Source organism: Perissodus microlepis, chromosome 15 (genome assembly GCF_051167445.1).
Source record: "Perissodus microlepis isolate ML-2025 ecotype Zambia chromosome 15, ASM5116744v1, whole genome shotgun sequence".
Taxonomy (NCBI): Eukaryota; Metazoa; Chordata; class Actinopteri; order Cichliformes; family Cichlidae; genus Perissodus; species Perissodus microlepis.
The window spans coordinates 31,117,700-31,140,197 of NC_140475.1; the positions used below are offsets into that span (position 1 = coordinate 31,117,700).

Consider the following 22,498-nt stretch of genomic DNA (forward strand, 5'->3'; position numbering starts at 1 on the left):
CCCCAAACCTTAGCACCTGGGTTTGTTGCCAAGATTCCAGCTCAATTTACCATTAGCCAGTTTTGATGCTCTTCCATAACCATAAAAACATGTAGTTTGTCGTCAGTTCAAAGTGAAATTATTTGTGATCGAATATAATTGGCAATAAAGAGCCTACAAACTGATAAATATATTTAATCTGTAATCTACAGTAAAAGGATTAGGGAATCCATGATCTAGGACCAAGCAAAAAAGTGATACATCTCAACAGGTTGCATACATAATGTATTGCTTTTGTAGAAGACTTTTTGCAATTTATATACTATAAGTAGAGTAAAAGAACTGTTAAAAATGCAGTGCTTGAAAAGGATTTTTAACTGAAAATCAAGATTATGTTCACTGACCATTGAGCACATAACACAATTGTGACCACAATTTCCTGACCATGTAACATAATTATGTTAAGTGCTTAGCATAAGTTACCATGATGATATTTCCCTCTTTTCTCCTCCTGTCTACTAGCAGATCAGGTTTTTCTTGCTTAACTGTCCGGATGTAGTCTGTGTTCTGCGGGTTTCAGTTGTCACACTTGTCTCCAACTCCAATCATCAACCTTTCAGTATTTAATTACCTACAGATGGTCTTCTTTGCTTGCAGATTCTTGTCACCTTTAAGGTGGTTTTAGAGTTCTCCATGGCAACTAAAACTAATTCTTATAATCTTTGCAAAAAACAAGCCTTGTCCATTTCTCTGCACCACCCTTACAATTGCAAAATCAGTGACTCTCCGGCCAGCTAAAGTCTACAACCTCCCACATCCCAATAGAGAAGGAATGGAAAAGTATATCAAGGAGTCACTGGCAGCAAGAATAATCCAATTATCCCCTTAAATAACTGGATTAAGAATGTGCTGTTTTTTTCACTGTTAAAGTGTGCTGGGATTTTTTTCTTTGTGAAGAATTAAGAATAAGCCACTCAGGCCATGCGCAGACTACTGAAAACTGAATCATATCACTGTTAAAAACAAATACCCATTTCTTCAGCTTTTTGAAGAAGATGCGTAATGCATATCACCTAGTGTGGATAAGGGCAGACTGCTTTCATCACCCCCCCTTGGACACTCTGAATATTTATCAGTGCCCTTTGGCCTCACCATTGCTCCTGCAGTCTTCCAAGACCTTGTGAATGCCATTTTGAGAGATTTACTTAAAGTTGTGCTAAAACAACTTCACTGAAGAATTTTCTGAGTGCCTTTCCTGCTGGGCAAAAAAGAATCGGTTATGGCCTTTAAGGACTGCAGCAGAGACACAAGCCACACCCTACCACAAGTAGATTTAGACAACAAGATATTCCAAAACCTGACTGACATGAATTATTTAAACTTTGAAAATTCTCCATTTTGCTTATTATGAAAGAGTTGCAAAGTCTGCTGTATTACAGAAGTGGACTGTTTTCTGGAATAGGAACCTGGATGCATTGGCCCTGTCTACTGATGATCATCAGTGTTGTCATAATGGTAGTAAGCAATAGTTAACAGAGGAGCTAGAGTTGCTATTGGCTCTTGTACACTAGGAGATCCTAGAAGGAGGATCAGGAGGACCAGAAACCCCTCCCAAGAGAAATGTAATCAGATCTATTAAAGATCAGGCACCACAGCGCCCAAGGAATTGTAGTTCCGTTCCACATTTCAACACGAGTTTTTTAACAAGGAATTATTTGACACAATTGTAAACAAAACTACTGACCTAAGGACAGTCGCTCCCTTTAGAGGGGAATTTTGATGCTTTTGGTCATATGGTTGGTCTTGTTGGTCTCAAGAAACTACCTGGTACCAGACCCACCTGGCCTTTTTGACGGCCACGTCTGGCCCATGTACCTGAAACATAAGAACATTAATAATGACATGTCATTATAAATGCCATCTGGTTAGGCTTAACCCAGGGGACAGCTAGAACTGTATGAATTATTATTATGGCTTGAATATTTTATACACCACTTAATTTAAACTATGAGGGCCTGAAGGCCTACCTTCCCATGAGGAAATTATATCTCAGTGGGGGTAGCTTGTTGGTGGTGTACTGCCTTTCTACCTGCCCATCTGTTTTTAGATGGAAGTAGTGTCAAATTTTTGCAAATTTCCCCTCAGCAAATCGCTACCTGATCCCAGGGATCCCAGGGGCTATGTTGTGTGGGGGCTTTTGCCTCCTGGTAGGGTCTCCCATGGCAAATTGGTCCTGGGTGAGGGACCAGACAAAGAGCAATTCAGAAGACCCCTATGAAAAGACCATCAAGGGAACAGTTCATCCTGCCCAGGATAGGGTCACCGGGGCCCCGCCCTGGAGCCAGGCCCCGGGAGGGTGCCTGAGGGTGAGCGTGCCTGAGGGTGAGCGTCTGGTGGCCGGGCCTTAGTCCATGGGGCCCGGCCGGGCACAGCCCGAAAAAGGGACATGGGCCCATCTTCCTGCAGGCCCACCACCCAGGGGTCGGATGCAATGTGAGTCGGGCGGCAGCCAGGAGCGGAGGCCCTGGCGGACCAATTCCCGGTTACCAAGACTGGCAATTGGGACATGGAATGTCACCTCTCTGGTGGGGAAGGAGCCTAAGCTAGTGCGTGAAGTTGAGAGGTACCAGCTAGATATAGTCGGGCCCACGTCAACGCATGGCCTGGGCTCTGGAACCAGTCTCTTGGAGAGGGGCTGGACTCTGTCTCAGTCTGGAGTTGCCCCTGGTGAGAGGCGTCAGACTGGGGTGGGTATCTTGTTATCCCCTCGGCTTGCTGCTGGTATGTTGGGGTTTGCAACCAAGTGTGAAGCGGTGAGAATGAGAATCAGCACCTCCAAGTCTGACGCAGTAGTTCTCAGCCGGTGCCCACTCCAGCACAGGGGTGAGTAACTGCCCAAATGGAGGGCAAAATCTCTGGGTCTTGTTCAAGACTGAGGCTAGAGGGGAGAAGACAATCTACAGATGCATTACTGCAGCTGCAGTAATGCGTTCCATGTACCAGTCCATTGTGGTGCAGAGAGAGCTGAGCTTAGAAGCCAAGCTCTCGATTTACCAGCCAGTCTATGTCCCCACCCTCACCTATGGTCACAAGCTTTGGGTTGTAATCAAAAGAACAAGATTGCTGATACAAGTGGCGGAAATGAGCTTTCTCTGAAGGGTGGCTGGCCTCTTCCTTAGAGACAGGGTGAAGAGTTCAGCCATCCTCGAGGGACTCAGAGCAGAGCTGCTACTCCTCCACATTAAAATGAGCCAGTTGTGGTAGTTTGTGCATCTGTCAAGGATGCCTCCTGGGCACCTCCTGGGTGAAGTGTTCGAGGACTTCCTATTCTACAAGAGCATGTCCCACTGAGAGGAGATCCTGGGGCAGACCAAGAACACGCTGGAGAGATTTTATTTCTCTGCTGACATAGAAATGCCTTGGTGTCCCCCTAGACCAGCTTGAGGTGTTAGGGGAAAGCAAGGCTGGGTTTCTCTACTTAGGTTGCTGTCCCTGCAACCCAGCCCCCAGATAAGTCAAAGAAGATGGATGACAAATACCTATGGATACAAGGCAAATTTGAGAGGGGTTTTCAACCTACACAAATGTGTAACATAACTATAATAATACAATTATATTATTATAATTATGTTTGGAACTGACCCAAACTTAATTGTTTTTTCATTTTCTCCATCTAGGCACTTCAGAGCAGATTCACTTCGATCTCCACCTCTACCTATAGTTTAGCAGTTGCTTCCCTGAGCTCACTCCCTCACACCTGAAGGTACTTGTTAATCGTGAGGGTTAGGAGATGGCTGTGGTGATCCAAAATCCATCCTGTCTGTTCACAGAACCCCTCTGTTCCTCAGCACAGCCAATAGTTTCTGCCTGCTCAGCTTGCCTTCTTCCCATCCACACTTTGAACAAAATATAAATAGAATACAACAGGAATAAATATCAAACAGGAGACATATATATATATATATATATATATATATATACATATATATATATATATATATATATATATATATATATATATATATACCTAAAACTTGCATCGTGATATCTGAGTCTGCTTTTTAGGTTCACTTACAGTAAAGTTATTACATCCATATTAGTTTTTCTTTATGCCTCCTTCTGTTATGCCTCCCTGTTAAAACCAGAATTAAATTTAAAATCCTTCTCCTCACAAGGTCTTAATAATCAGGCCCCATCTTATCTTAAAGAGCTATCATATCATTCCAATAGAGCAGTTTGCTCTCAGACTGCAAGCTTACTTGAGATTCCTAGGGTCTTTAAAAGTAGAAAGGGATGCAGATTCTTTAGCTTTGGTAAGCATCTTATATAGCGCTTTTCTACTCTCCCAGAGCACTCAAAGTGTTTTATACAACATGGCACATTTGCTCATTCACACAATTACTTGCTTTATGTTTGCTTACTTGACATGCAGACTGGGGGAGCCAGGGATCAAACTACTAACCTTCCAATCAGTAGATGACCTGCTCTACCTCCTGAGCAACAGCCACCCTTCTAAGCTTTTAAGCCCCACTTCTATGGAACTAGGTCACAGTTCAGATATCAAAATAAGATCAGAATACTTTACTAATCCCATAGGAAATTGTGTGGTCACAGTTGCTCCAAGACAGTAAGAACAGTAACTAACTAAACTAAATTACTAAACGAAACGAAACTAAATATCCCAGTATGGGGCAAAATGAAAAGCAATTTGGTTTCGAAAGATTTGCCTGGTACCTTTTATCAGCTTGCTTCTATTTGTGTGAGACTTAATGAACACCACCAAGAACCTCAGCATTTCCCAAGCCTGTCAGTCAAAGTAGGGACCCTGGGGGGGTAAACTCAAGAATGAATCTTCCCTACCTCAGCTAATGAGTCCTGCAACTCAGGAATTGAAAATTACTCTATTCTTCTATGTGCTTTTAATGATTCTGAGGCAAAACAAAACTTTTTGCATATAAATCTGCCTTAAGAGCTTAACATCCCTCCTACACCTTTTTCCTAAGATCTTGCTACAATAAACCATAATACAAAACAAGTCTTGCTTCTGCTCTTGGGTAACCATTGTGATTACTTAACTCTGTTCATTTTTGATGCCCCCCACACCTGTTGTCCTTGCACACCCGGCTTCAAAAACATAATCACTGATTGGTCCAACAATAAATGCCTGGCAGAAGCCCCCATCCGCAAGATCTTCAACCCCCACTTTTGACAGAGCTTTGACAGCATTCTGAGGGAGACTGAGAACATTGAGCCTGAATGGTCTTAACATCCCTCTTACATGTTTTTCCTAAGATCTTGCTACAACCAACCATAATACAAACCCCATCTTGCTTCTGCTCTTGGGTAACTATAGTGATTATGGTTAATCAAACAATAAAATCACCAACACAGCCTTGTTCATATATTGAACACACCTTGATTATCCCCAGATCGTGGCACCTAGTTTTGAACCTTCCCCATCTATCATGATCTTGCTGAAGTTTTTGTAAGAATCTGACTTTCTCTCTCCCTCCACATGAACTGTGACTGTGCAAGAGACCTTCTCCCTGGCACCCCACAACCCAAAACCTGAAAGAGAAGTCATGGAGCTTCTCTTTCAGAAGCATGTTGTGTAGCTCATAAAGCTTCTCTTTTTGAGCCATGGCTCATAAATCCATGATTCATAAGCCATGGTTCTTGTGTCCTGACTCAGTTGAAAATAATGGCTGATCACAAGTGAAGGAATGTGCAGAGCTATTTCAGCTCCACAAACAGCCAATCTGCAGTTTGTGGCAATACCGCAGACCTTGTCGAACGCAAACAAAAGTAAATCATGACACATAATATGATGAGTTTATGATGAGGTGAGTTGAAAAGGAGGAGAGTACAGAAAGAGAAAATATGGAACTGTTGGCAACATGTAGCACTGTTCTTGAATTTTAGAACGTGACTTAATGTCTAGGCAAGGTGTGTGTGTGGCAATGTAAATATGAAATAAATACATGCTGGAATAAATAGTTGCATGTGTTTAGCTTGGAGTAATATGTGTGTCACTTGTATATGTCCAATATAGGACCCCTAAACCATCTATTTGTTCCTTCATCTGTCAGATCTAACTACATTGGGCACACACAGCTAAATAGACCTGTCACCCTGATATACAAGGAAACATAACCTTTCTTCGAAGACTGTTCTGAGGATCATCTCTAGCTATAGCTGTACAAAAGTATATTGGTGCCTGCTCCACCTGTGCTCAGAATAGAATAACAAAAACCCCTCCAGCTGTACCAGCTGTACTCCAGCCCTTACCTCTTTCTGGTCAGACATGGTTACAAGATTCACCGGATTTCGCCACCAGTCTGCACCCAGTTGACTGTTTGGTAAATGGACTGGTTCTTATATAGAACTTTTCTACTCTATCTTAGCACTCAAAGTGCTTTACACAACTTGCCTCATTCACACACAAGCACTTTTTTCTTTCTATGTAAATGCATTCTAAATGACATTCACACTCTGATGGATGCATGCTAAACCTCTCTGTCCAGCACCATGTCTACTGCTCCAGACATTTCTTGAGGGCTACTGTGTCAGCCTTTGCTAAGAAGTTTGCTAATGGAAACCTGAGCCCGTTTGAGTGATCCCTCTTGGTCTGTTTCTTATTTAGCTGTATATCTGCGCCGATGTGTGTCACAAATGTGAGGGTAACCTAACCTGCTGGCTCACTGAGCAAGGGGCCAGGTGTCAGCTGGGATGTGCAACAGAGGTCACTTCTGACTGCTACTCTGGCATTTTTGGTATTGAGTCCTGGTTCATTAGAAAGGGATTAAATGGGCTTAACCCTGCTGGAAATGCCAAATCTGTGCAAAATAACCGGACACTTCCAGGCAAGGTGTATATCCAATATAAAGAAAAGCACACATGAGCGGGGTGGCTATCCGACTGTCATGGTGACTACATTGGACTTGGACTGCACACAGACCCTGGTCCACCAAACCCTTGTTCGGGCAGGGCCATTGTTGGAGGCAGAGTGGGTGGAGGTCAGGTGTGCGCCTTGGGACTTACACCAATGTCCCATAATGTCTCTATAAAATATCAATAAAATATAACGGTAGAATATATAGAGTCAAGGCAGCAGTTAGCTCGCACCTGACACATTAATTCTGGGGACAGACTGGCCGGGATTTCATAACCTGTTGGGGTAATATGTGGGGATGTTTTTGTGACCAATTGTGCAGTGTAGTGTCTGTGTTGCACTCAGTGGTGAGACGAGGTTGTCCAACCTTGACTCTGTGGAGGAGACAGCAGGGCCTTCTTGCAAGGCCCTGCCACCTCTAGCAATTTACTCTAAAGGAAATTTCCCACTAGAGCAATTTTGTGATGAAAGAGAGATACTGATTTGACCAGGGGACATTGTTCAGGTTTCACACACTAAAAGAACTGTACAAATTACTGGGCATTAAATCTTTTTAGACCAGTGACTACCACCCTCAGACTGAAGGGTTGCTGGAGCAGCTGAATAAGACTTTAAAATTCATAATTCGTATTTTAATTAACACAGATGAACAGGTGAGCAATTGGAACTGCTAATTAGATCCTACGTTGTTTGCAGTGTGGGAGGTTCCTCAGGCCACCATGGGATTTTCTTCCATCGAGTGACCGTTCAGCCGGAAGTCACAGGGGATGTTGGACCTAATTAAAGGAAACTGGAAGAAAGCTCCAAGCCCAGCTAAAAATGCAATTCAGTACCTCCTGGACCTGAGAGCAAACCTGCACATGTTGGAGAGGTTGTCACAAGAGAATGTGCTCCAGGCCGAGGAACACCTGAACATCTGCACTGTGCTGCGGCCACAAGGTGGTTGGCGCCTGTCGTGGTGGTAACCCCCGAAACAAATGGTGGACACCAGAGGTGAAGGAAGCCAGTAGGCTGAAGAATGACAGGTACTGACAGGCCAAGTGGAATGCGGATCGGACAGTGGCTAAGGCCAAAACTCGAGAGTGAGAGGAGTTTAGAGAGGCCAAGGAAAAAGACTTTCAGACTGCCTCAAAGACATTCTGGCAAACCGTTGGGCAACTTGGGGGGGGTGGGGAATGGCGTTCTACCTGTACAGTGCATAGTGCAGGTGGAGCGCTGCTGACTTCGACTGAGGACCTCCTTAATCCCACTGGCACGTCTTCCGTGGTGGAAGCAGGGTCTGGGGACAAGGGGGACGACTCACCTAACTCTCGGGGTGAGGTCACTGAGGCAATTGGATGGATGTTGTAGGAATGTCTTGGTTGACACAACTCTACAATGTTGTGTTGAGATCAGAGGCGGTGCCTCTGGATTGGCAGACCGGGGTGGTGGCTCCTATCTCTACTTAGGTTGCTGTCCCTGCAACCCAGCCCCCAGATAAGTCAAAGAAGATGGATGACATCTTCTTTGGAACACACCCCCAGGGGGACCTGGGGGTGTGTTCCAACTATGGGGGAACACACGCCTCAGTCTCCCTGGGAAGGTCTATAGCAGAGTGCTGGAAAGGAGAGTGCATCTGTGAGTCGAACCGCGGATACAGGAGGAACAATGCAGTTTTCGTCCTGGTCATGGAACACTGGATCAGCTCTTTATCCTTTCAAGGCTACTTGAAGGTGCATAGGAGTTTGCCAAACCAGTCTACAGGGAGTGCAGAATTATTAGGCAAGTTGTATTTTTGAGGAATAATTTTATTATTGAACAACAACCATGTTCTCAATGAACCCAAAAAACTCATTAATATCAAAGCTGAATGTTTTTGGAAGTAGTTTTTAGTTTGTTTTTAGTTTTAGCTATTTTAGGGGGATATCTGTGTGTGCAGGTGACTATTACTGTGCATAATTATTAGGCAACTTAACAGAAAACAAATATATACCCATTTCAATTATTTATTTTTACCAGTGAAACCAATATAACATCTCCACATTCACAAATATACATTTCTGACATTCAAAAACAAAACAAAAACAAATCAGCGACCAATATAGCCACCTTTCTTTGCAAGGACACTCAAAAGCCTGCCATCCATGGATTCTGTCAGTGTTTTGATCTGTTCACCATCAACATTGCGTGCAGCAGCAACCACAGCCTCCCAGACACTGTTCAGAGAGGTGTACTGTTTTCCCTCCTTGTAAATCTCACATTTGATGATGGACCACAGGTTCTCAATGGGGTTCAGATCAGGTGAACAAGGTTGCCATGTCATTAGTTTTTCTTCTTTTATGCCCTTTCTTGCCAGCCACGCTGTGGAGTACTTGGACGCGTGTGATGGAGCATTGTCCTGCATGAAAATCATGTTTTTCTTGAAGGATGCAGACTTCTTCCTGTACCACTGCTTGAAGAAGGTGTCTTCCAGAAACTGGCAGTAGGACTGGGAGTTGAGCTTGACTCCATCCTCAACCCGAAAAGGCCCCACAAGCTCATCTTTGATGATACCATCCAGTGATGTTGCAGCTCTGAAATATGGCCAAACTGGTGGCAAGTGGCATCTTGGCAGCTGCACGCTTGACTTTTCTCAGTTCATGGGCAGTTATTTTGCGCCTTGGTTTTTCCACACGCTTCTTGCGACCCTGTTGACTATTTTGAATGAAACGCTTGATTGTTTGATGATCACGCTTCAGAAGCTTTGCAATTTTGAGACTGCTGCATCTCTCTGCAAGATATCTCACTATTTTTGACTTTTTTGAGCCTGTCAAGTCCTTTTTTTGACCCATTTTGCCAAAGGAAAGGACGTTGCCTAATAATTATGCACACCTGATATAGGGTGTTGATGTCATTAGACCACACCCCTTCTCATTACAGAGATGCACATCACCTAATATGCTTAATTGGTAGTAGGCTTTCGAGTCTATACAGCTTGGAGTAGGATGATGTGGACAAAATACTCATTTGCCTAATAATTCTGCACTCCCTGTACATGTGTTTTGGACTTGTATAAGGCATGTGACCGTGTGCCTCAGAGTGTCCTGTGAGAGGTGCTTCAGGAGTATAGGGTGTCTGGGCCCTTGGTACGGGCAATTCAAACCATATACAACCTTTGCAAGAGCTTGGTCCGCATACCCTGCAATAAGTCAGATTAATTTTCAGTGGGTGATGAACTACGTCAAGGCTGCCATTTGTTCCCGATTTTGTTTAGAATTTTTATGGACGGAATTTAGGAGTAGCCAAGTGGTGGAAAGCTTTCACTTGGGTGGTCTCAGAATCTCAACTCTGCTTTTTGCAGATGATGTGGTTCTATTGGCTTCATCTAGTGATGGCCTCCAGCTCACACTGGAACAGTTTACAGCCAAGTGTGAAGTGGTCGGAATGAGAATCAGCACCTCCATGGTCCTCAGCCGCAAACGGATGGAGTGCCCACTCCAGGTCAAGGACGAGTTCCTGCCTTAAATGGAGGAGATTAATTATCTTGGGTTCTTGTTCACAAGTGACGGGAGAAGGGAGCAGAAGATCAATAGATCAATAGATGGATTGGGGCTGTGGCCACACTGATGCAGACGCTGCACCGGTCCGTCGTGGTGAAGAGAGAGCTGAGTGTGAGAGCTCTTGATTTTCCAGTCAATTTATATCCCCACCCTCACCTGTGGTCACAAGGTGTGAGTCGTGACTGAAAGAACAAGATCGCAGATACAAGCGGCGGAAATGAGCCTCCTCCAAAGGGTGGCTGGCCTCTCCCTTAGGAACAAGGTGAGGAGTCCGGTCACCCAGGAGGGGCTCAGAGCAGAGTTGCTGCTCCTCCACATCGAAAGGAGCCAGTTGAGGTGGTTTGGGCATCTGTCAAGGATGTCTCCTGGGCGCCTCCTGGGTGAGGTGAGGAGGAGGACTCAGGGAAGACCCAGGACATGCTGTAAGGACTATATCTCTCTGCTGGCATGGGAACACATGGGAACCGGTGTTTCCACGGACAAGCTGAAGGAGGTCATCATCAGTGTCTGTAACAAAGCAACAACACATGTACCAAGCTGAGTATCTAATAAAGTGGCAACATGAGTATCTAAACAGATATGATTACGATTAAGTGCACTGCATTCTGTGTTGTGGCTATGGGTTGTTTATAACTCCTGAAGGCCTGTCTAATAATTTGACAATAAATTTTAAGTATGCTGGTGTTAGATTTGTTGAAACTGACTGTGTGATTTGCTGTTATTTGGTAATTTCTGAGGCAGGATTGAAGGACTGGTGATAGGGAAAGTGATTTTTTAGAGCATAATATATTATTTCGGGGATTCCCTTCTATTACATAATGAACCTTATAGAATAATGTTGTTGTATTATGGGCGTTTGGCATTTGTAGTGAGACTAGTTCTTAAACAGCACTTTTCTACTTTAACTAAGCACTTACATGCCTCATTCACACAAGCACTTTTTCCAAAGCCTTCCAGCAAACATTCTCTCTGATGTTAAAACTGAGAGTGGGCCACTATTATACCATTAGTCTTTTTGTTAACTTTGATGTATGTGTGTTTTTTTAAGGTGTAACCTACTGACAAGACTGTGAGAAATTTTGTGGAGGCACCCAGTGAAAAGTTTTTAGATAAGTATACTCAAGACTATCTGTTAAACAACTGCTGAGAATTATAAAATAGGTGTTGGGTCTTAAAAGAATGTGTGAAAGTACATTGTAAAAGTATTTTAATAATAATTAAATGTGTTGTGTGAGGCTTTAGACATTGCTTCTTCCTCAAGGACACTGAGGACTTACCATCGTAAAGCCCTGGAGTTTTGTTTTGTGACTTTTTTGAAGAAGCTGGAATTGGAAAAAATAAAAGAAGCTTTGGAAAAGGAAAATCTAAAACCAGTAAAAACCAGAGGTTGAGTTTAGTTAAAGAAGGCATGCTGAATGATGGTGTTGTGCACATGGACGTTGGGCATTAAGTGTCTGGTATCTGATTTTCTGCATAACTTGTAGTTGCTCCCTAAATTTAATAAGAGCGATTCAGAGAGTTTTTTTCAGTGTTTGAATGTTTGGCTGTGGCTCTGTTGCACTGGAGTTTTTACCAGCAATACACAAGGAGGTTATTCTTCTTTGAGCAACACAGATTGTTTTAATCTGCTGTTCTGAAGTAGTACTAGATGAAAGTAGCCATGTGACAGATTTTCAGGTGAGACAGAATCGGCTGTAGCAGAGGAATGGTCAGATTTTGCTCAGTTCAGGTAAAATTTGTACATTTTGTCAAAAGTGAAGAAGAATGGTTCTTGCTCAGAAGGCTAAAGGAAAGAATAAAAAGTTCAGCATACCACTGACCCCATCACAAGACACACACACACACACACACACTTACACTTCTTTGCCTTTTTAACTTGAGTCACATGTGGTCTTCAGGCTGCACCTTAGCTCTCTGCACACATGTGGTTTGATTTAGTGCTGTGGAAAGATTAAATGGGAAAGTTGGAAATGTGAAAAAGAGCCATGTCCTTCCTATTATGAAATTTAACTCAATTTGTCAGAAACCAAAGGTACCCTTTAAGAATAATTACCTCTGGAGCCAAACAACTCTCATGGATCTGGATTATGACTTGGTTTAAGAGGTGATCAGAAAGTGTTGAAAGCATTAAGTGTAGAGTATTCTACAAATGCCATCACAGTGATGTTATAAAACATCTAATCTTAAAATTGAAAATGTATGACTGTTTATATTTGGTAGTGCAAGTCACATGTCACATTCTTTGTAATCTTGCCTCTGTATACCACAACAGTGGATTTTAAATGAAACAATCAAGATGTAGGTGAAGTGAAGATTTTGATCTATAATTCAAGGAGTTACATTTTTATGCATAGTAATACATTTTAGCAATATATAATTCACCAAACAAGTGAAACAAACTACAAAAAACATAAGCATATATCCATCCATCCATCCATTCGCTTCCGCTTATCCTTTTCAGGGTCGCGGGGGGCGCTGGAGCCTATCTCAGCTGTCAGCTGAGGCAGGGCACATTTTTTTTATTCAAAAAAAATAATTCAAGAACTGTAGCTAAGGAAAAAATATTAATTTTACTTGGCAAACCTTCTTGTTTATTGCTAAAAAAAAATATTATTCTAGCAATAAGAGCTGTCAAAAATATAAATCAGTCACACTGTCTGACAATTGACCTGCTCATCTCCAGCTACATGCAGGACTTGCAATTGGTTCAGACATAAATAACAAGTGTTATTTCTCTTTAAGCTTGTAAAACAAAAAATAAAGATAGCAAAAACTGAAACCTAACTGACCATAAGAAGTAAACTGTAATGACATGTTATACAATAAAGGGCTATTCTATTTTATTCTATTCTATTTTAAACATGTCTAAATATGTCTGTTCTAAAAATGTTAAAGATGAAAAATATTTTTTGTAGAATAAACCTCGACTAACATAACATTAATCAAGCCCCAAAATTTTATGTGAGGTGAATAAGTATTTTTGAAAACATCTTAACATAGATGACATAATGTACTTTAACAGTTCTTTATTGGCAGGTGTTTAGTTCTAACAACAGCAATGGCTAATAATGGCCACATATTAAATAAAAATCAATCACTGCTTAAGAAAGAAAAATGTTTATTGGTTAAAGAAGTATTTAAAAATGTTTTATTTTACCGTCATATACTTACACTTTACAGCAGTGGACCCCACACATGAGCATTGTCTGAATACTTGCAAGCAGTAATTATTGCTTCTCTTCTGTCAGTGAACAACATTACTGTACCTCACCGAGATATTTGGTGATTAAAAGTCTGATGTTATTGATTATAATAATGTCTGTGTTATAAAATAAATTAGTAACATGTTCATCATGTCATCAGAAAACCACATACTATGTGTATCATAATGCTTCTCAATCTCCCATGTCTCAGTGCAACTCCTATTGTAGCCAAAATATCAGTTACATATGCAAATACTCCAAAACAATGACCAACTGGCAATTGAAGCAAAATCGCAATAAAAGACATTCAAATTGAGATTTATCTTAGTGTTTGGTAGTTGTGGAGCTACACTGGCATATCTTTATTAGAAATGACTAAATATTAGTCCGCATCTATAAGCAGTCTTCTACAAACTCACATTTTGATTGCGACACAGTTAGCTTGATTTACATTCCTAAATATCTACTTCTCAAGCAGCAAATTAAATTGAGCTACACTAAGTTTGAAAAACAAAAAAAAATCTAATATGTAAAATGCAGAAAATCATTCGAGTGTCTTTGTTTCTCACAATAGGTTAAAAAAAAGAACACATTTCAGCAAATGACTGACAGTAATAAAGCCTTTCTTAATAGAACAAACATATTTCGCTGAGTGACAGCAGCTTGCTACCATCATCCCTGCCACCCCTGTGCACACTTCAAAACATGATAAAAGCACTAAAACCTTACACTACACAAATTCAAAGTTTATCAGATAATAAACAATATTATCTGACATATTACCTGATAATAAACGGCAATAAACAGTTTGTGGGGGACTTTGCTTTACTGAGTAGTAGTCAATTTTCTGTCTTAGTGGTAGTTCTCCTAAAGATCCTGGCAATAAATATTAATTCACAAAACATATAAACCCTTTACTGTTAGTCACTGTCAAAGAATTAACCAAGTTATTTATACAACAGCATTGAGCAATAACTTTGCGTTGTGACTAGGGCAACTGACAAATTAGAAGAAATCAACACATCTTTGGGTGAATGAAAATGAGAATGAAAGTAAAGAAACTGAACCAAACTGCACTGATTGGTTGTGATACCACACTTCATAACTGCACTACAAAACTCAATTTTAAACAGTGTGTTCTTGTTATCCCAAATTCTCTATCGCATGACATTTATATCACTTGACAACATTAGTAAATTTAGATGCACAGGTATGAAGATTTGTGGCTCGCTGTCGTTTATCAGACAAATACAGTGTTCACTGATCTCGACTAAACATAAATGAAACTGAGTGTGTAGTAGCCACTTTACAAAACATTAACGCTGCAAAGCTACTAATGCTTCATACCATCGTATTTCATGAAAAAGGACATCATCAACTGGAAAAACATGAGGAACATTGAAAGAAACAAAAACAGTAAATCTTTTATGTAATATCAGTAAATTAAAACCAAAGCTGTCAACTTATGGGGCTGTGTTCTTGAACAGATTATTAATGTTGGTTGTGTTATACTCTTTCAAATCCCAATTCGTGTGGCTACAATATTCTCTTGAGGCTGGGTTAAAAGCACTAAAAAGTAAAACTCAGTCAGAAAATACTTGTACCTTTGATATTATTACATAATGGTTTTAATGTTTCTTGAACTGACTAAAAGTCTCTATATTGAAGACGGTGATTGAGATTAGTCACACCTCTCAAATAAACCTATGTGATAAAGTGTTTCCTGATGTTTCTGGCTTCAACCAGAAATTCTGTCAGCCAGAGAGAGGTGGAAAGAGACGAAACCGTGTTTTAAACATCCAGGTCATCTGGCCTGGCTCGGCTGCTCATTCTGCTGCTGGCCCTGCTACAAGGCCTGGCATCCATCAACCCTATCGGCTGCAGCTCGTGTCCTGCTGAGGAAGACAGTTTCTTATGCTCGTGGGTATCATCGGGGAAATCAAAGGCTTGTGCGTGGGAGTTTGAAATAGTGCTTCCTCCACCAGTCTGTCCAAGACGGTTCTGTTCTGTAGAGTAGTTAGCCCAGTTCTGCTCGTTGGCCTGCTTATTATAATTACGGCACGAGCCAGTTCCCCGCTCCCCTGTGGCAAGCTTGTAGCCAGGGGGGGACATTGGTGAGAGTGGGGCAGTTGGGGATGAGCAGCCATTATAGTAGGCATACTTTGTAGTAGAGAGTTCTTTAGGGGTAGGGCTTAAGGTGCCTCCGCTGGGGTAGAGTGTGGGTTGTTGTTTGCCTTTTACACGATCTTTGATCCTCTTAAAGAACACATAGAAAAGTTCAATGACATTGAGCAGCAATGACACCAGTGAGACCACCAACATGAAAATAATGAATACGGTCTTCTCTGTGGGACGAGACAAGAAACAGTCCACTCGGTGTGGACATGGGTTCCTCTCACAGGTGTAGACTGCACTCAGACTGAACCCATATATGTACCACTGAATAACCAGGAAGCCCACTTCAAACATAGACTTGAAAAAAATGCTCACTATATAGGTTCTAAGGAGGGCTCCTTTCATCTTGACTTTGCCATGTTCCTCAATACCATACTTTAGCTTTTTCATCTCAATTTTCTTTAAAGGTATGTCGACGTCACCTCCGTCATTTTGCACAGCTTTGAGATCCTCTTCTTTCCTGTTGAGTTTCTGCTCTTTCCTGTTCAGATAGAAGACATGAGCCAGGTAGAGAAGTGTAGGTGTCGACACAAAAATAATCTGGAGAACCCAGAAGCGAACGTGGGAAATGGGGAAGGATTTATCGTAACAGACATTTTCACACCCAGGCTGCTGGGTGTTACACTTGAAGGCTGACTGCTCATCTCCCCAGGCCGATTCGACTGCAGTACCGAGCACCAGGATCCTGAATATGAAGAGCACCGACAGCCAGACCTTCCCACCAGCAGTAGAGTAAGCCTGAACTTTGTCCAGCAGACGACCCAGAGCACTCCAGTCACCCATGTTCAGGGAGTATTAGCTAGTGGGAAAAAAGAACAATGTTGAAGTGGTTGCAGTGTACAAACTGTGTTACACAAACAGTGGATCAAAGTTAGGAGCAGGAACCCTGTTTTTAGGAAAGATCCCTAAGATTCTTGCCATTAGCTTTATTTTGGGTTATTTTTTCCACAACTATCCAAAAAACGAAATTGCGCTGAATAATACAAAGTCTGATGTCTCATCAGTACTCAAAATAATTTGGTATATTCAGTTTAATGTCGCCTTTAAAAGAGGTCATACTATTTTAAGATGTCACAGAATCGTTTTCAGCAGGCACACCAAAAAGTAGCAGACTGTACTGTTAATTTTACTATCGAATGATAAATCACATGCTTGTAACACATAATACACACACATTAAGACATGTTACTTCAGAGGGCAATGGCAGCGTTGGATATATGTTTGTAAGGCAACTTTTGCGGGGAAGTGTGAAACAGCAGCCTAATCCCCATGGTGCCAAAGTAACTGCATGTGATCTCACTTATACATGTAAATGGTAAATGCACTGGTGCTTTCTATCTAATATTACACACATTCACACTCCAGTGGACATGTCTCACGCAGACTAGTGCAGCCAGGAGTTGAACCACCAGTCTTCAAATTAGTAGATGACCTGTTCTGTCTCCTTAGCTGACAAGTTATACACAATGCAATGTATTTCTGTGAACATTAATTGGAAATGTGAAAATTAACTTTAGTATGGGAGTGTTTGGCCTTTACATTTAAATATAAGAAGTGCAAAATTTGAGCTACTAAGAATTTAAGGTAAATTAAGCTTTCATTGTATTAGATAGGGAACACATCCCGCCACTTTCCACATGAATGAGTTTGTTTGATTGAAATGATCAAGACAAAGCAGAACAATGGACTCCAACACAATGACCTACTCAGCAAACCACTCAAAAGTACTAAGAGTACTATGGTTTTCATTGAAAAGAAACAATGTTCAAGGGAAAAAAGAGTGAGCCCTAACTCTGAGTTTCCTGACTTCAGTGGCTTTTAAGCAAAGCAATAAATGCTACAAGAGAGGCAGAGAATTTGAAATATAAAAAGAACTTTCATTAAATTAAAATCGAAAAGAGGTCATTGGCCCACTACATAAATTAAAAATCGAGATAGTAAAAACACACAAATAAATAAATAAATCTGGCTTTTATCAGCCATTGCTCCTTGTAGATGTAAACCAGGTTGTAGGTTTGATTTCTACAAAAACGAAAAAAGCTGACAAAGCATTCACCTTGGAGAAAGGGATACTCAAAGTTTCTAAGACAAGGCGCATGTGGTCTAGAGCGCACCGGAGTTTATCCGAATATTTCTAAGAGCAACAGGCGGACAGCGTTTTCCTTCGGACGCGTTTTTTTTAAAAGCCAAACTTTCTTTTACTTACCTGGAAAGTTACAGAGACAAAAAAGGTGGCCCGTTCCCCGCCACTTGGCAAAGTTAAAATCCAAGTTTGGCATCAGTAGGAAAACTGAGTCGAACTTGTCAAACTTCCCTTATAACGGTGCCGTCAGAGAAGTTACAGTCACCTGATCTCTACGTCAAGACCGAAGCCCCTGCTGCTGGGAGGGCAAAGAAAAAAAAGACTCCTACAGAAACAGCCAATGTGTGGTGTTTCGGGCTTTATTGCTTCATAAGCACATGAGAACACGTACCATCACGTGGAACTAATGTTAAAACGCAGGGTTACAAATACAAAATACCTCGAACCAACAGATATACCTCCTGTGTGCAAACTACTTTGACACGTATTTGCGTCAGTACATCAGTAGGAGAATGTAACTATGTAGCTACAATTCTTCTTCACATTTCTCTGGCAGCTGGGAATACTTGCTACTGTGCAGATGATAGTTAAATCAAGGTAAAGAGGTCCATGTGAAAAAGACAATAGGTAACGTACACACCTGCCTATCAGTTCAAAAAAACACAAACACTTTAAAAGAGGCCCTTCTACTACTTATATACTTAGATATACTTGGGCGGTTTCTATTTCACTGTGTATAATATAGTGCTCATATTGCCAATAAAGCCCGTTTTTTTAGGCTTTACACAGGGTCCTGGTTATGCTTCACCGAGCACTCAAACTGAAATTCCTCATTTAATTTTTAGTAACTTTCCATTAAACCATTCTGGGCTCCCATAACACACTTGATTGGTACACAGCACCACCTAGTGATGAAAATAAAACAATGCAGGTGTTATATCAAATAGAATAGAACAGATAACCCTTTATTGTCATTGTACATGTGCAACGAAATTTCGGGTGCTCCACACCAATTGTGCAGGAACAAAATATAAATAGAATACAACAGGAATATACATATATACATATATATATATATATATATATATATATATATATATATACACACATACATATATATATATATATATATATATATATATATATATATATATATATATATATATATATGTGTGTGTGTATATGTATATATATATATATATATATATATATATATATATATATATATATATATGTGTGTGTGTATATGTATATATATATATATATGTGTGTGTATGTGTGTATGTGTGTATATGTGTGTATGTGTGTGTATATATATATATATATATATACACACACATATATATATATATATATATATATATATATATATATATATATATATATATATATATATATACAAAAACAATAGAAGGTCACACATTAGAGAACAAGTTGCAAAGTCCTTGGAAGTACTGCAAAGAAAAAGATTTGGTCTGAAGAGAGTCTGTGGGGGTTACTCATTACATTACACTCAGATATGTCTGCAGTATATCATGCTATTAAATAGAGTATAGATATTCTTGGTATATATCAAGGTCATTGGCCTAATATTTTTTTCACATTTGCACTCTACTACAAGTCAGCAGGTTTTATCAGTACATAATTTCCTGGTATGATTCAGCAGTATAATCTTACATTACACTATATATAATGTAGTAATACAAAGCATGAATATTAAATATGTAAATATTAAAGCAACTCAAATTTGGATGATGCTCACTCTGTCTTACTAATGTTTCCAAGGTGCTGGTTTAGCTCAGTGCGTTGAGCAGGTGACCATGTGCCATGGGCCCAGGTTCAAGTCTGACCTGCGGCCCTTTCCCACATGTCTTCCCACTTTCCTGTCTATCAAAATAAAAAGCTGAAAAAGGCTAAATCAATATATATTACTAATATTTCCAAAGCCTTGTGTTGGCACTCTGAAATACATTTCAGACAGAACGAATTTATGCATGTTGTCACCAATCATTTCAGATCAGTCAAATCGTGTCGGTCATTTCGTGATATTTGTGGCAACTCTTTGTAATAATGTGGAAAGTAACTTGTGGCAAGTGTAAGTGTTGGCAGTGGAACTGACAGTACCGACAGTTTTCTGTTCTTAACTTTGCAAATTATTAGTCATTCATCATGATACTGCTAAGAAAACAAATAAGTAGATAGCGAACATGGCTGCTGCCATCTATTCATGATTTACATTAAAGCTGCACATTTATCTGGAAAGCTGCAATTCACTATGAATAATGAAATGTATGGAAATGTGTGCATAAACATTTATTGCAGAACAATACATCATATAAATATTAATATTTCCTGTCAACATGTAAGACTTCTTACAGTTACATAAAGTTAATGATAGATTGAATGAACATATGTGACTCAGTGTAACTGCTATTAAGGATATTTGAAGACATAACATTTGGCGATTCTAGACTCAAAACTGATATGTTTAATTCTTCCCCTACTCCTTGCCGATGCACTTGTCATCCAGTGTCTGTCAGAGCCCACACCAGCTGGCAGAGGTGAAAATGAGGCACTTCCATACTTGCTCTTTTGGGTTCACCAAACTGGGCTGGATGATTATTTTTGTGAACCGAACACAAACTGTTCATCTAGATATTGTTTCATTTATTGTTTTTGCTTTTCTTCACATCCTGCAGCTGCTCCATCACTATATTTTCTTCATACTAAAGGAACTTGTAGCACACATTTTTGGGTCCCGTTCAATCCCTACCCGCAGCTGTCGTGTTGGGTGTTTCAGATACCATGGCAAACATCCCAACCAACTTGGAGCAAAACTTTTTTCCTCAAACATCTCCTATGGTAGTTTGCACTCAGGTACTCCCTTCGCAGCAGGTGAAATCACTTTAGCACTACTAATGATGTCATCTGCTTACTAATGCTAGCCCTAATCGATCTCTACTCATCTCTGTGAGATGCCAGACGGATCAGCTGCTAACTGAGATTTTCTCTGCTTATTTTTACCATGTTAGATTCAAGAGGATTTGGATTTCTGTTGTCTTCCTGGTGGATTACAACTTCCAAAGAATTCTACTGTTTTTCTATGGATTATAACTTTGAGAAGATTTGGATTTCCACTGTATTCTTGCTGGATTGAATCCACTGGACTATTATTATCAACATGAACCAGAGATAAGTGCATCTTCAGGCCTGGATAGATTGTTCTCTCCTCAACCTCTCTCATCTCAAGGACCACAACAAATGAGAATGGAGAATTCAAGTGCTTTGATTATTTTATTATTTTTGATTTGGCTTTTGCTTTTCTCCTACTAAATTGCTCTAATAAAACAATCCTGCATTCAACAAGTCTAAATTGTGGACATTCCTATTTTAAACTCTTGTGAAGCAGTAACAGTAAAAACCTGCATATTATAAGATCACTCAAAGGGATTCTTACAGGTTACAAGATCCTTGAGGTCTACCATTAATTTAGTGTCCAGGCCACTAAGTTAAACCCAGTTAGTTACCAAGTACACATATTTAGAGGATAGCTGCTGATAACGGGTGTGGCTAAAGATTTTCTACACCAGTCTTTGACTGGGTTATGTTGTTGAACCAAAGGAAAGTGTGGGGAATCAAAAAGAAATAGTGATGTACTCACAGTGGTTTCCTGAGAGATGAAGTGAGATGGGTTTGATGTGAAGTATTGGCCGTTCAGAGTCTCGGGGAGAAAAAACCAAGGGTGTACCTAATTGCTTAGCTAGATTAGAATCCAAAAAAACGTTGCTCTGCCCTGGAGTTGACTAATACCTGGAGTTAATATTTTACAACGGATTGTAACAGGAATCAATAATCAAGGTAGAGATGAGTTCATTTATAACAGTCACCCTATTTCCAGCCACTATCCTCCTGCTCTGCTCCTCAAGTGTCAAATGAAACACGTTAAAGAGCAGCACTGCTCAACACTTCATTTGAAACAGTTATTCATTCCAGTGAGAGATATCTCATTGGAATTAATAAATGCCTGTGCCCACTGCAGCGCTCTGCCTCTCATGCAAAATCAGAGGCACAAGTTTTGCAAAGCCATTCAAAGATCATCATACACAAAGTTATGAAACCCAGTTTGTTTTCTCCACCTCACCAGAGAAAGTTTCGAGTTATGTCAGAACTTTCTCAGTGGGCTCTGGCAGAGAAAGCTGAGGTGGAGAAGTAGTTGAATTAGACAGAGCTGACTCCACCCCAAGTCACAGCAGCTTTGATTGGCAGGTGCAGTCTGCTGTGAATTGCAGAGAGAGTAGGAACGCTGAGAGGAGGTCCACCATTTACTTTCTAAAAGCAAAGAGTGACTGTTTCAAACTGACAGCTGGACTAACCAGCTAGGTAGCTAAAATGAGCCATTGGCTGTTGGAAAAAGTTTGTGTTCGTTAGCCAGTCCATGATATGAATGAAGCTGCCCTTACTAAAGAAATCACTCTGTTGTCCTTAAATGTTAATAAAGTCATGGGTTAGATATTAAAGCAGCAAGAAGTTTAGAGACCTGCAGCAGGCAGCTGAAGATGAGGCAGAAACAGAAAAGTCACTGGAACTGCTCAGTGTCCAACTAACTTTACTGCAATAGTAATAATTATTTAGCTGAACTTTACTTCAG

The 22,498-nt window shown here is 40.6% G+C and overlaps 1 protein-coding gene across 1 annotated transcript; it reads right to left on the bottom strand.

Moving 5' to 3' along the window:
* Nucleotides 1-13,490: 13,490 nt before the first annotated feature.
* gja1b (gap junction protein alpha 1b) lies at nucleotides 13,491-18,107 on the bottom strand. Its single transcript, XM_084953234.1, has 2 exons — nucleotides 17,974-18,107; nucleotides 13,491-16,566 (listed from the first exon to the last, which is right to left on the bottom strand). Exon 2 carries the CDS (start codon nucleotides 16,548-16,550, stop codon nucleotides 15,384-15,386), a length of 1,167 nt encoding a protein of 388 aa, XP_084809360.1. The 5' UTR covers nucleotides 16,551-16,566; nucleotides 17,974-18,107; the 3' UTR covers nucleotides 13,491-15,383.
* Between the last annotated feature and the right edge of the window lie 4,391 nt (nucleotides 18,108-22,498).